The 14,521-nt window shown below is 34.7% G+C and overlaps 1 protein-coding gene across 1 annotated transcript in view; it reads right to left on the reverse strand.

Moving 5' to 3' along the window:
* Window positions 1-12,364, reverse strand: part of LOC133327393 (transient receptor potential protein-like) — a 31,528-nt gene extending 19,164 nt beyond the window's left edge. The window contains exons 1-4 of the mRNA XM_061535952.1: window positions 12,230-12,364; window positions 10,880-11,120; window positions 10,637-10,779; window positions 3,572-3,773 (exon numbers count right to left, since the gene is read on the reverse strand). Of these exons, the coding sequence (XP_061391936.1) occupies window positions 3,572-3,773; window positions 10,637-10,779; window positions 10,880-11,120; window positions 12,230-12,363 (720 nt within the window). The 5' untranslated portion in view covers window position 12,364. The remainder of the gene's footprint in view (window positions 1-3,571; window positions 3,774-10,636; window positions 10,780-10,879; window positions 11,121-12,229) is intronic.
* Between the last annotated feature and the right edge of the window lie 2,157 nt (window positions 12,365-14,521).

A 14,521-nucleotide genomic window follows, 5' to 3' on the forward strand; every position in this document is an offset into this window, starting at 1 on the left:
ATGTATTTCCAAAACTTCCTAAATACCCCAATCCTACACCCCGACAGTGATTCTAAACCCAAGTTTCATGATTTCAACTCCATAGGTTCATCCACAATTCAAATTGTACCAAATTTTGTACACAGTGGTACCAATTCCAAAACTTCCTATATACCCACAGTGATCCTACATCCAAGTTTCAGGATTCTAACTCTATCCGTTGTACCAAATTTAGTACACATTTGTACAAATTTCTAAAACTTCCTACATATTTCAATCTTACACTTTAACAGTGATCCTAACTCCAAATTTCATGATTCTAGCTCTATTGGTTCACATAAAATAAAAATGTACCAAATTTAGTACCATTTAGTACCAATAAGTATTAATATGTTAAACTGAATTCTGACCCTAATCCTACATCCCTACAATGATCCTAACTCCAAACATCATTGTTCCAGCTCTATCGGTTCAACCAAATCCAAATCGTACCAATTATAGTACGATTTAGTACTTTTCGTACACATAAATAAAAATTTCCAAAACTGCGTACATATACCAATCCTATACTCCGACGGTAATGTTACTTTCAATTTTCAGGATTCCAGCTTGTTTTGTACCTCCAAATCAAATTTGTACCAAATATAGTACCATATAGTACTTTTCGTACACATGAGTACACGCTTTCCAAACTCTCCTCATATCGACCCTAATGCTCAACCTTAATTTGCACTCCAAATTTCAAGTTTTTAGCTCAATTCATTCACATGCTACGAAATTGTACCAAATTTAGTACATTTCAGTACTTTTCGGATAGTTATAGTTCGAATTTATAAAAACCCTTTGCTACACCTATCCTACACTCCATCAGCGACCACCAATCCAAATTTCAGAGTTCTAGCTTTTCCGGTTCGCTATATACAAATGGTATCACATTTAGTACTTTTTAGTACTTTTCGTACCGTTCTAGTACGAATTTCCAAAAACCCAGCCTTATCTGCCACCTTTGGACCATGAGTGACACTCATCTAAAATTTCAAGATTCTAGCTTCAGCCATTTCGTCTGGGCGTTGATGAATAGTTAAATCAGTCAGTCAGTTAATCACTTTACTCTTTTATCAGTACAGATTAAATTTGTACCAAATATAGTAACATATAGTACTTTTCATACACATGAGTACACGCTTTCAAAACCATCTTCTTAAATAGACTCTACATCTCAACCCTAATTCGCATTCCACATTTCAAGTTTTTAGCTCTATCCATTCACATGCTACGAATTTGTACCAAATTAAGTACATTTTAGTACTTTTCGGATAGTTATAGTTCGAATTTCTAAAAACCCTTTGCTACACCTATCCTACACTCCATCACCAATCCAAATTTCAGAGTTCTAACTTTACCGGTTCGCCAAATACAAATGGTATCACATTTAGTACTTTTTAGTACTTTTCGTACCGTTCTAGTACGAATTTCCAAAAACCCAGCCTTATCTGTCACATTTGGACCAAAAGTGACACTCACCTAAAATTTCAAGATTCTAGCTTCAGCGGTTTCGTCTGGGCGTTTGATGAATCGTTAAATCAGTCAGTCAGTCAATCACTTTACTCTTTTATTAGTATAGATTAATATAGATTAAATTTGTACCAAATATAGTACCATATAGTACTTTTCATACACATGAGTACACGCTTTCAAAACCATCTTCTTAAATAGACTCTACATCTCAACCCTAATTCGCATTCCACATTTCAAGTTTTTAGCTCTATCCATTCACATGCTACGAATTTGTACCAAATTAAGTACATTTTAGTACTTTTCGGATAGTTATAGTTCGAATTTCTAAAAACCCTTTGCTACACCTATCCTATACTCCATCAGCGACCACCAATCCAAATTTCAGAGTTCTAGCTTTACCGGTTCGCCAAATACAAATGGTATCACATTTAGTACTTTTTAGTACTTTTCGTACCGTTCTAGTACGAATTTCCAAAAACCCAGCCTTATCTGTCACATTTGGACCAAAAGTGACCCTCACCCTCTCTGTTGGAGTGCAGGATTGGAAATTCGTACTTATGTGTACTAAATGGTACCAAAATTGGTACAATTTGGTTGGGGAACAGATTCCAGGACAACTGGCTATAGAAGTGGATTTTTATACCCTTCACCACACTGTGGTACAGGGTATTATTGTGCATATGTTTGTAACAGGCAAAAATAATCGATATAGACCCATGGTTCCTTTTGAGAATATGCATAGAATCACTTTCTGAGTCGATTTACGCATGTCCGTCCGTCCGTCTGTCCATGTTAAATTGTAAACAAAGTACAGGTCGCATTTATGAACCGAATTGGATGAAATTTGGCACAGCTCATTTGTTTGGCCCAAGCACGAACCCTATTGAAATTGGGAAAAATCGGTCCAGATTTAGATATAGCTCCCATATATATTTTCGTCCGATTTAAGGTAAATTAGGTACCAAAGTCCCTATATATCTTTCGATTTGGACGAAATTTGGTACAGCCTACTGAATTAGGTCTAGAATGATGTGTGCCAAGTTTCGTGAAAATCGGTTCATATTTAGATATAGCTCCCATATATAGTTTCGCCCGATTTTAGGTAAATGGTGCACCAAAGTCCCTGAAAATCATTTGATTTACACGAATTTTGGCACAGCGTATTGAATTAGGTCTAGAATGACGTGTGCTAAGTTTCGTGAAAACCGGTTCAGATTTAGATATAGCTCCCATATATAGTTTCGACCGATTTAAGGTAAATGGTGTACCAAAGTCCCTATATATATTTCGATTTGCACGAAAATTGGTATAGCCTACTGAATTAGGTATATAATGATGTGTGCTAAGTTTCGTGAAAATCGGTCCGGATTTAGATATAGCTCCCATATATAGTTTCGCCCGATTTAAGGCAAATGGTGTATCAAAGTCCCTATATATATTTCGATTTGCACGAAATTTGGCATAGCGTACTTAATTAAGTCTAGAACGATGTGTGGTAAATTTCGTGAAAATCGGTCCGGATTTAGATATAGCTCCCATATATAGTTTCGTCCGATTTTAGGTAAATAAGGCCCCAAAGTACCTATATATCTTTCGATGTAAACGAAATTTGGCACCGCGTGAAAATCGGTACAGATTTAGATTGAGCTCCCATATATATTTTCGTCCGATTTTAGGTAAATGGTGCACCAAAGTCTCTGAAAATTATTTGATTTGCACGAATTTTGGCATAGCGTATTGAATTACGTCTAGAATGATGTGTACACCTCCTATATATATTTTCGTCCGATTTTAAGTAAATTGTGCCCTAAAGATCCACAGCTAGGCCGATTGACACAACGTAGGTTCCAGAAAGATATAAAAATCACATATTTAAGTTCATTCAATTTCATGTCAAAATTCCTTCAAAAAGGCGACGTCTTTTCGGATACATATGTACCCAAAGTGGTGAAGGGTATCATATAGTCGGCCCAGTCCGACTTTACTACTTTCCTTACAGGTTAACTTTGCTTCAATCTCGCTATGTAATCTCTTTATTTGTTTGCTGTTGTTTCTCTCTCCCTCTCTTCCTTACCCCATATTCAGAACGAAATTCCGATTCCATAGTTTGTAGACGTTTCAATTCCCAAGCCAATTCGAATGCTGTCAGGACTGGATCACGTGAACTCAGAGCAATTAAAGAGCTAGCCGATAGGGCACGATAGGCATTAATACGTGACTGAGAATGGCGCAACGAGTCGGTTTCCTGTGAAGTGACACACTCATCACAACCGCATCTGTAACGAGAAAACAAAAACATTTTTATTTTTTTTGATTTAAGATACCACGAAATATTTTTAAGATAATAAAATATGCATCAACTTCAACAAATATAAAAACATGAAAAAATAATCTCTAGTTATTCTTGGTCTAAAAAAAAAATTAATCCAATTTATATTCATCCATAAGGCCATTACACTTTCTTAACAACAACCAAGGATAAAATTAGCTTTTTATGGATTTTTTTTTGCTGTTGTTTTTTTCACTTAGCCTAATAGCCATTAGGTGGTTTCATTTTAACCTCCCCCACAAACATTTGTTGGAAGGTCTTTTGTGTTTTTTTAAGCCTGAAGTTCCATATCTCACCCTATATCTAAATGGCGGCAATTTGATGTTGGTGTCGAAAATGACAAAATATGTATGTATGTTGATAGCATTGAACCGCAACAGATAATCCAATTTTAACAAAATATTATCAGAAATGCAAACCAGAGAACTGACCTACAATGTTTTTTTTCTTTTGATGAAGTAATGGATGTTGTAATTCGTTTCGTTTCACTTTTTTGTTGTTAGGAAATAAATCTGGTACTAATGCTGGTGTATGTATTTCCTACCAAATATGTGAAAATATTCCATATGGAGAACTGGAGGATAAAAAAATCTATATTAATGACGACAAAAAAATTAAGAAAAAAAAAATTATAAAATTATTTATTAGAGGCGTGGATTTCCATTAAACAATTCGTTCAAGGCTTGACTTTTTGAAGAAATATGTTTTTTTGTCTAGATTTAGCGAGTTAACTTGCGGCAATCCTTACCGTTCTCTTTTGAACTTGCTTCATGCGTCTATACAAGACAATTCGGTTGCAAACATATATTTTCTGAATTGAATTATTTCTTCTGAAATTACACTACAAATAAAATACACAAGACGAATTGCGAGAAAATTGTCGGTACGAGCAATTTTTTGCATTTCTATTCCACTTGCCCTTTCTCTAGCAAATAAAAACTTGCGGCAAGTAAACTCGCCTAATCTAAATTGGGACTATTTTCAAAAAGAAAAAAAATGTTCCTTTTTTATACCCTTCGCCATAGTATGGAGGGTATACAGGGTTGCCCATATTCGGCGGACCCATCTGGTGTCAGTCCAAGATTTTTACAACGAACAAATACACGCCACGCGAGCGCTCTGAAATAGTTGAAATTTACATTTAACAGAAGAGGTCAATTGTGAAAACTCAATGTGCTTTTAAAACATTAAAAAATATGAGAAGTGCGCCTTCTAAGGCTGCCGTACGAGCCAGTGTTGAGAGGTTCCCAAGAACATCCCAAAAACGACGTTCTCAGAAGTTGGGCATGGCTCGGTCCACTTTACAAGGGATTAATCGCATTGATTTACATTTGTTCCCGTACAAAATTCATTTGACGCAGAGAATGTTGCCTGCGGACAAGCCGATTGAAATGGTCCCAAAGAGTCATCGAAATGGTCGAAGATGACGAGCAATTTTGGAACAAAATTATCATGTCCGATGAAGCCCATTTCACATTGAATGGGACCGTAAATAAGTAAAATTGCCGTTTTTACACCACTGAAAATCCTCAGGAGATTCAAGAAGTGCCTTTTCATGACGAAAAAGTCACAGTTTGGTGCGGCGTTAGTGCGAAAACGGTCATTGGGCCGTTTTTCTTCCAAAATGAAAATGGCCATGCTGTTACCATCAATCAGGAGCGTTATCGCGACATGATGACCAATTTTGTGAAGCCAATTATTCGTCGAAAGCGTATGAGGCATTTCTGGTTTCAACAAGACGGCGCTCCACCGCACACAATTCGCATAACAATCGATTTTCTGAAGAATTTGTTTCCGGGCCGTTTGATGTCGAAAAGCGGTGATTTGGACAGGCCACCGCGTTCGCCCGATTTGAGATATTTCTTGTGGAGATATTTGAAGTCAAAGGTTTACGTTAACAAGCCAAGGACCGTAGAAGAGCTCAAGGACAACATTCGTGAAGAAATAGCCGCTATTCCGGCAGAAAAGTTGGTTGCCAACCGCCAAATTTTTATTTTTTTCTTTGATTAAAAAAAAAACATGGGTCCGTCGAATATGGGCAACCCTGTATATATTCTTGATCAGGGTAAAATTCTAAGACGATCTAGCCATGTCCGTCCGTCTGTCTGTCCATCCGTCTATTGAATTGAGATAGACCTCCAAAATTTTGCATAGAGTCTTTTGTCTGCAGGCAGATCAAGTTCGAAGATGGCCTCTATCGGTCCACGTTTAGGCATAGCTCCCATATTAGGATACACCCACAATTTGGGTATTTTAGGGTTATTGAGCGTGTCAGCCGAATTCGCAGTAATTTGGTACATTGGGTTCTTATTGGGTACCAAATTTCTCTACTAAAAATTATAAATATAGGTCCATAGGTTCTGCTGGCCCCCATACAACGGTATCTTCCCATTTTCAATATTTTTGGGTTTTTGGTCGCATTTTCGCCCAAATTGTCTGTAATATAGTACTTTGAGTCCCTATTGGGTAACAAATCTCTTCAAAAAAAAAAATTATATATATGGACAATATTGCCAATTTTTTAACATAGCTGAAGCGGAGGTTCACCCCTTTAAAACTCGGGAATTACTTAAGTATATGAAAAAATGTGAATAGTTTTGGGTTAATTGATCTGTCGTTGCAAACTGTTCATGATATTGACCTCCAAACATTATTTTGGTGGAAGCTGTGTCTACTTTAATGTATAAAAACAGGTTGAGGCGACCAGTTTTTTTATGTTCTCTATCGATTTGTGACTAGGCCACTCATTTCACGGTCTTCGTGTCAAAGTAAAACTAGAAGCCAACAAAATGGGCACTACGCCCCTTATGTATCATTTTTAAAAATTTTAACAGCATCTACCTTTAAATGATGCTGGCATTTTGAAGCTCGATTTTGGCTGTTTTTTTAATTTTACTTCTAGCTTTAATACGCAAACAGGAATTTCTAACAATCGATTATAAGATTATTGTAGTCGCGAATCTGCGTAATTTGATATGTATTTTGTGTATGTAGTATGTACAGCTTCAGAAAATTTGTGCGATCATATTTCTAAAAAACCTATTTTTTCAGGCCAAATTTTTAGATCTGTCAACTGAATGATGTGGGTACCCGCGATCAATAAGGTTTTTTACGTTTCGGATGATATAAAATCTTCTTCCATCTACTAGAACGGCGGGAACTTCCAAAAACACGAAATTTGCAAAAAAAAAATGTTTTTGACAATATCGCGGATTTATTTGCGTTTTCTGTGGATCATTTCCGCTTCAATAAATGACCTTATACGGATTTTGATCTTTTTCGAAAAGAGAACTTTAAAAACTTCAGCCGAAAGAGAGATGTACACAATTTATCTCAAAAATAGTGTGAGCATGGCACATCCATGGTTCATAATGGACCACATCGAAATCAGTATAGATCGATGTATTTTTTTAAAGTGCACACCGAAATCGGATGCGCGTTAATGGCATATGGAGTTTTCGGAAATTATTCGCGCTTTACGATTTTTTGGGTACTTCAATGCAACGTGTGGCACATCTTAGCCGTCAAATTAAATTTCGCAAAATATATATGGATTGGAAGATAAACTTCAGTACTTCCTGGAAACCGCATGCGCATCAAATGATTTTGAGAATTACGCGATTTAGACGCAATTTAAAATGTATATTTCATAATATTATTTTATTTTAAGATTTATTCCTATTTATAGAACCCCAAGATTTATCGGAAGGGTCTTGATAAAATCCACAAGGCGTATACTTATACACAAAAAGTGATTATTATTATATATGTAAATTTGTCGGTGAAATTTTGGGCAAAATTTCAGAATAACCCCAACATTTTTATCTGAAATATAAGATGTATAAGATTAAAAAAATAAATATGATGACATTATTTTTTCGAACTGAAAACCAATATTTTTCCTCAATATCTTGTTTTGCTGTCGCTGTGATTTACAAACCGCTACACGGACTTGTGTGATTTTGATATCATTTGATCCGTCATGGTGTTTAGATTATGTAGATATTTTTAAATTAATTTTTAGGTGTGTATATGTCATTAATGTAATGAAAATATTGATGTAATCTGCTATATTTTTTTATTTTTCTCATATTTCGCGAAGACGTGCAACTTTATCGCGATTATTATAATATATTCTTATTTTACGGAGGAAGATCTATATCGCGAACGGTTTCGGAGTCAGAACATTTTTCTCTATATGTGTACCAAAAATCATTGATGTGCCAAAAAAACAAAAAAGCTGATTTTTTGAAAATGGAATATTAAAAAATTGGCAATATTACCCATATATGTATTGTTTTCATACACCATAGTATGGGGGGTATATTAATTTTGTTATTCCGTTTGTAACTCATCGAAATATTCATTTCCGACCCAATAAAGGCTAAAATTCTAAGTCGATCTAGCCATGTCCCTCCGTCCGTCTGTTGTATTCAGACGATTCAGGCGATCTAGATAGATCGCCAAAATTTTGGATAGAGTCTTTTGTCTGCAGGCAGGTCATGTTCGAAGATGGGCTCTATCGGTCCACATTTAGGCATAGCTCCCATATAAGTGTGCCTCTCCCAATTTTGGGTATTTTAGGGTTCTTAAGCACGTTTTCAGCCGAATTCGCCGAAATTTGGTACATTGGTTTCTTATTGGGTACCAAAATTTCTCTACTAAAATTATAAATATAGATCCACTTTTTCTGCTAGCCCCAATACAAAGGCACCCCAAATTTTCAGTATTATCGTGGTTTTGATCGTATTTTCCCCGAATTGTCTAAAATTTATTACTTTGAGTTCTTATTGAGTACAAAAATATTGTCCCATTTTTTGGATAGGCCCCCCATATAAGAGGTGCTCCAATTTTCGGCATTTTGGGGTTCTTGAGCGCGTTTTTCAACCGAATTTGGTACTTTGAGTGCTTATTACGTGGCAAATCTCTCCGTTTGTAACTCATCGAAATATTCATTTCCGACCCTATAAAGTATATATATTCTTTATCGGGGTAAAATTCTAAGACGATCTAGCCATGTCCGTCCGTCCGTCTGTTGTAATCACGCTATCTTCTGAAGGAATTGAGATAGGGTGCTGAAATTTTGCATAGGGTTGTCTTTTGTCTGCAGGCAGGTCAAGTTCGAAGATGGGATATATCGGTCCACGTTTAGGCATAGCTCCCATATAAGGGTACCCGCCAAATTTCGGTATTTTGGGGTTCTTGAGCGCGTTTTTCAGCCGAATTCGCTGAAATTTGGTACATAGGATTGTTATTGGGTACTAAATGTCTTCATAAAAAATTATAAGTATAGATCCACTTTTTTTGGTAGCCCCCATATAAGGGTACCCCCCAATTTTCGGTATTTTGGGGTTCTTGAGCGCGTTTATCAGCCGAATTCGCAGAAATTTGGTAGATTGGGTTCTTATTAGGTAATAAATGTCTCCACAAAAAATTATAAGTAAAGGCCCACTTTTTCTGGTAACCCCCATATAACGGTCCGTTTATACAATTTTTCTATCTGTTGTAATTAATCTTCCTTTGAAGGATATCGAGATAAAAAACTAGAATGTCAGGTTCTAGAATGACTATATCGGCCTAGCCCCTATATAAAAGCAACTACCGATTTAATATTTAGCGTTAAGGAAGGTATTTAGATACAAAACTTTCCACACTGATTTAGGAAATTAGTAAAATCGGACGGGGTCGACTTTATAATACCCTTCACCACTATGGGTATATTAAACAGATGCATCCCAACAGACATAGCATTTTTGAAGGACCATTAACATCAAATTGTATGAACCAAAATATACTATCTTTATCAAAATATGAACTGACTTAGATCAATCCATTTCAAGCAAAAATCAATCGGACATCCGTTGAGCTATGTGTGTACTTCTACAAAATGCAACTACGTCATTCTATGCTCAATTTTGTACGTTGTGCAAAATTGCATGTCAATCTGACAAACATGAGGAGTTTGGTGCACCATTTGCTTAGAATATATGCAAGCTATATCCAAATATGAATCGATTTCAAAGAAACTTGTCACAGGATAGGTTATACTAATTTCATTTTATTGTGTTGCTATCGGTCATATTTTGGGTCCTTGGGAGCTATATCCAAATCTGAAAAGATTTCAAGAAAACTTTACACACGTTATGTTATAGTAACTTTAGTACGTTGTGCAAAATTTTGTCCCAATCGGCTTAACTTTGAGTCTTTGGTGGACTATATATGTTTAATATTTTTTTCAAGTCTTGGATTTCTTCCAATACTTTTAAATGCATTATAGTATTTGAGGAATACTTAATTAAAATATAAATTTTGAATAGTGCTAGTGGGTTGTTTGGGGTACCAATGTCATATTAATTTGTTTTATGTTATCAGATATAGAGGTCGTATGAGATACATTTTAAGAACTATACGCCCCATAGTACCTAAATTAAATGCAATTCATTGACAACGCAATAACATTTGATTACTTATTTGACCTTTTTAATAGTTAACATTTTAGCGATACATATCGTGACCCCATTAGCAGATACACAGATTATTCAAATATTTCACCTGGCATTTTGTCACAAAACAAATGACACCATCTTTACAAAAGAATTTTCAGTTTTATGTCCAAACTATGTATACATGAATATTTGCCCTGCGTACACATGGACCCATTCACATATTCTACTTTGACTATGACTATCACGTTTCTCTACTAGTTTCATTCGATACATATCATCACATGGACGTGTCATTTCTTTAGTGGACCAGCTAAATTACTAGGTCGCATCTAAATTCCGAGAACTCACACACACAAAAACTTACTTGACATCATGAGGCATTGGTAAGGTGGCACCACGATCCAATAGAATTTTTAGAATTTCATAGTTATTACGATGTGCAGCCAATATGAGGGGTGTAATGTCCGGTGTAAATGTTGATTTGGCACGATCCACAGCCTCCCAACTCTGTTTGACAAAAAAAAAAAAAAATAGAAAATGTGCAAAATAAATAAACTTGCCACATATTTTTGTAGTTGCATAGATGACTGACTGCATTACTACTTACATAGGGTGTTCCCTCCTTGTGATTTTGTTCCTCCCATTGCAGTAGTTCTTCAACAGCTTCAACATACTCTTCCGAAATGGCATGCAGCAAAGCATCCCCCACTTCTATGCCCTCTTCAAGCAACAAAATAATTAAATCATAATTTTCATTTTCAATAGCCGAAATCAAAGCCGAACGATTCATCGGATCCTTGCAATTGATGTTGAATTCTTTGGCATTGTTTTTGTTATCGTGAATGATTCTGGAAAGCATTAAAAATATAAATGTAATAAATAGAACAAGAAATGGTGACAATAATTAAAAAGTGTTGCCTACTTTTAGGCATAACTACCATTTGAGGCGTTGAGTTTACAAAAAAAAAAAAAAATCCAAGGGCCATCCTAAGGCGTGAATTTTCTAAAGAATATTTTTTCAATAATCAAATAAGGCGTGGATTTTTTAAAGAATATTTTTTTCAATATTCAAATAAGGCGTGGATTTTTTAAAGAATATTTTTTCAATAGTCAAATAAGGCGTGGATTTTTTAAAGAATATTTTTTCAATAGTCAAATAAGGCGTGGATTTTTTAAAGAATATTTTTTTCAATATTCAAATAAGGCGTGGATTTTTTAAAGAATATTTTTTCAATAGTCAAATAAGGCGTGGATTTTTTAAAGAATATTTTTTCAATAGTCAAATAAGGCGTGGATTTTTTAAAGAATATTTTTTTCAATATTCAAATAAGGCGTGGATTTTTTAAAGAATATTTTTTCAATAGTCAAATAAGGCGTGGATTTTTTAAAGAATATTTTTTCAATAGTCAAATAAGGCGTGGATTTTTTAAAGAATATTTTTTCAATAGTCAAATAAGGCGTGGATTTTTTAAAGAATATTTTTTCAATAGTCAAATAAGGCGTGGATTTTTTAAAGAATATTTTTTCAATAGTCAAATAAGGCGTGGATTTTTTAAAGAATATTTTTTCAGTAGTCCAATAAGGCATGGATTTTTTAAAGAATATTTTTTTAATAGTCAAATAAGGCGTGGATTTTTTAAAGAATATTTTTTCAATAGTCAAATAAGGCGTGGATTTTTTAAAGAATATTTTTTCAATAGTCAAATAAGGCGTGGATTTTTTAAAGAATATTTTTTCAATAGTCAAATAAGGCGTGGATTTTTTAAAGAATATTTTTTCAGTAGTCAAATAAGGCGTGGATTTTTTAAAGAATATTTTTTCAATAGTCAAATAAGGCGTGGATTTTTTAAAGAATATTTTTTCAATAGTCAAATAAGGCGTGGATTTTCTAAAGAATATTTTTTCAATAGTCAAATAAGGCGTGGATTTTTTAAAGAATGTTACACAAATTACTTACGTTCTAACACCAGCAAGATCACCACGCTCCGCTGCCAATATAAATGATTTTTCGATATCCGTTAGAATATACTCCTCGGCGTATTGGATATCGTATTGCTCCTCCTTTTCACCTTTTTCAGCGTCGGTTGCCATTTTAATATTGTGTTTTAATTAAGTATTATTTTTTGGTAATTTTATTTTTGCTTGTATTTTTTTTATTTCGAAAGACTAGGCTTATCACCTCTCTTTCTTTTAGTTTTTTTAATTAATTTCAGTTTTTTCTATTTTTCATGAAAAATAATCAATTCAAAATTTAAGAAGCATTTCATGTCGTTTATCCGACAACATGTGTTTTTTGCGAACAATAAACTTAGCGTGATGTACAATTTTCAATTCAAAATATATCACTAGCCGATTACAACCAGAGACGATTCAAGATTCTAAAAATGTGAATATTTTTTGGGGGCCTACAGATTGGAACTATGAATTAAGAACCCGAAATCTCTAATTACAGCCACATCATTTGGAAGATACGCCAGGGACCATAAAAGAAATTAATATACATTCAACATTATAGTGGTAAATTTAATTTCCACTCGAAATTTACAGAATTTTTACCAAGGTCCGTAAAATTTTTTAAGAAATCTGATTCTCTAACCGTTTCATACCAAAATTTAAATTTTTTGAAATGGATTTTTTTTTTGCTCTCAGGCTGAGGTTATAAAAATCGTCTAAAGAAAGAATCTATTTCAAATTATCCGAACTCTGTTCAGCTTTTGTTTATCGGAACTGTATAAGCAGCCCAATGTGCAGCCCAAATGCAAGACATCGACAAGTCTTTGGGGTCAGAGTAAGATTTGATTTTTTTTTTTTAAGAGAAAATTGATCGTCTAAAGAAGGAATCTTTTTCAAATTATCCGAACAGTGTTCATCATTTTGTTATCGGAACTGTATAAGCAGCCCAATGTGCAGACCAAATGCAAGACATCGACAAGTCTGTTGGGTCAGAGTAAGATTTTTTTTTTTTTTTTTTTGAAAGAGAAAAGTGATCGTCTAAATAAGGAATCTATTTCAAATTAGCCGAACTCTGTTCAGCATTTGTTTATCGGAACTGTATAAGCAAGAATATTTCAATGTACAGCCCAAATGCAATAAATTTAAAGGTCTTTGATTTTTTTTTTTTTTTTTTTTTGAAAGAGAACTAAATCTACGGGTAGTAAAGATAGTAAGATCGGCCAAGTTTAGACCTTATAAAATGATTGATCATATTTTGGGATCTGAATATACACCAATATAGATTAAATATTGGTGTGTCCGATTGAAACCAAATTTTAAAGATTAATTAAACGATCATCAGTCCATTTGCATAAAATTGGATTTACAAATATCGACAACTTTGTGGGATAGGTACCGATTGGTCCCATCCTTTAAGTTGTTCTAGGGTTTTTCACCCTACACAACTACATTGTCAGGGTATTATAGCTTTGTGCAGCCCCAAAAGTTTGTAACGCCGCGAAATATTGGTCCTAGATCCACCTTTAAGTATACCGATCGTCATATCTCGACTAGCTGAATCGATCTACACATGTGTGTCCGTCCGTCTGACCATTATAATTTGTAAACACGATACAGGCCACAGTTATGGACCAATCTTCACGAAATTTTGCATGTAGGATAGGTTCTCGTCAATGAAGATGGGTTCTGGTAAAGATCGGTTAACATTTAAGGGGATGAAATGACAGGTGCTTACGTGCTCCGATATTATTTAGTGACACATTAGCACACTAGAGACGGAAATATTGCGCTAATAGCTTTGAAAATTTCCATGAGGATCTAGGTATGATCAAGGATAAGGCCTATAATGTTCGGTGATGATCAGATAATAATATTAGGATGCAGTGGACCGAAAATTAATTTTTTTTGTCTCTGTGTGTGTGTGTGTTTTTTTTTTTTTTTGAGAAGAAATATAGACCGCAATTGAAAGCCGATCATCACAACACAACCCACGGTGCAGGGAATCTGGACAAGTGATTAGAAGGGCTGTACTGGATATTTGTAATACTGGCTGACCTCTAGTCGGTTAAGAGGTTGCAAATATCGCGAAATATCCAAGCTCAGAATAAAGAACCACACAAAGTTAGATTTCCGTAAATGTTTTGTAAGATACATTATGATATGCAACGATGGCTGCCTCAAGAGCTACCGTGCACTCCAGCCAGACATTTGTAAATAGACTCCAAATTTCCTAAAACGAATTAGGGTCAAAACACGATTTTTGGATTAGGCACATTGGCCATAAGGGCTATGGGTA

Source organism: Musca vetustissima, unplaced genomic scaffold (genome assembly GCF_032173495.1).
Source record: "Musca vetustissima isolate MV318-11 ecotype Yass unplaced genomic scaffold, APGP_CSIRO_Mvet_v1 utg10925, whole genome shotgun sequence".
NCBI lineage: Eukaryota > Metazoa > Arthropoda > Insecta > Diptera > Muscidae > Musca > Musca vetustissima.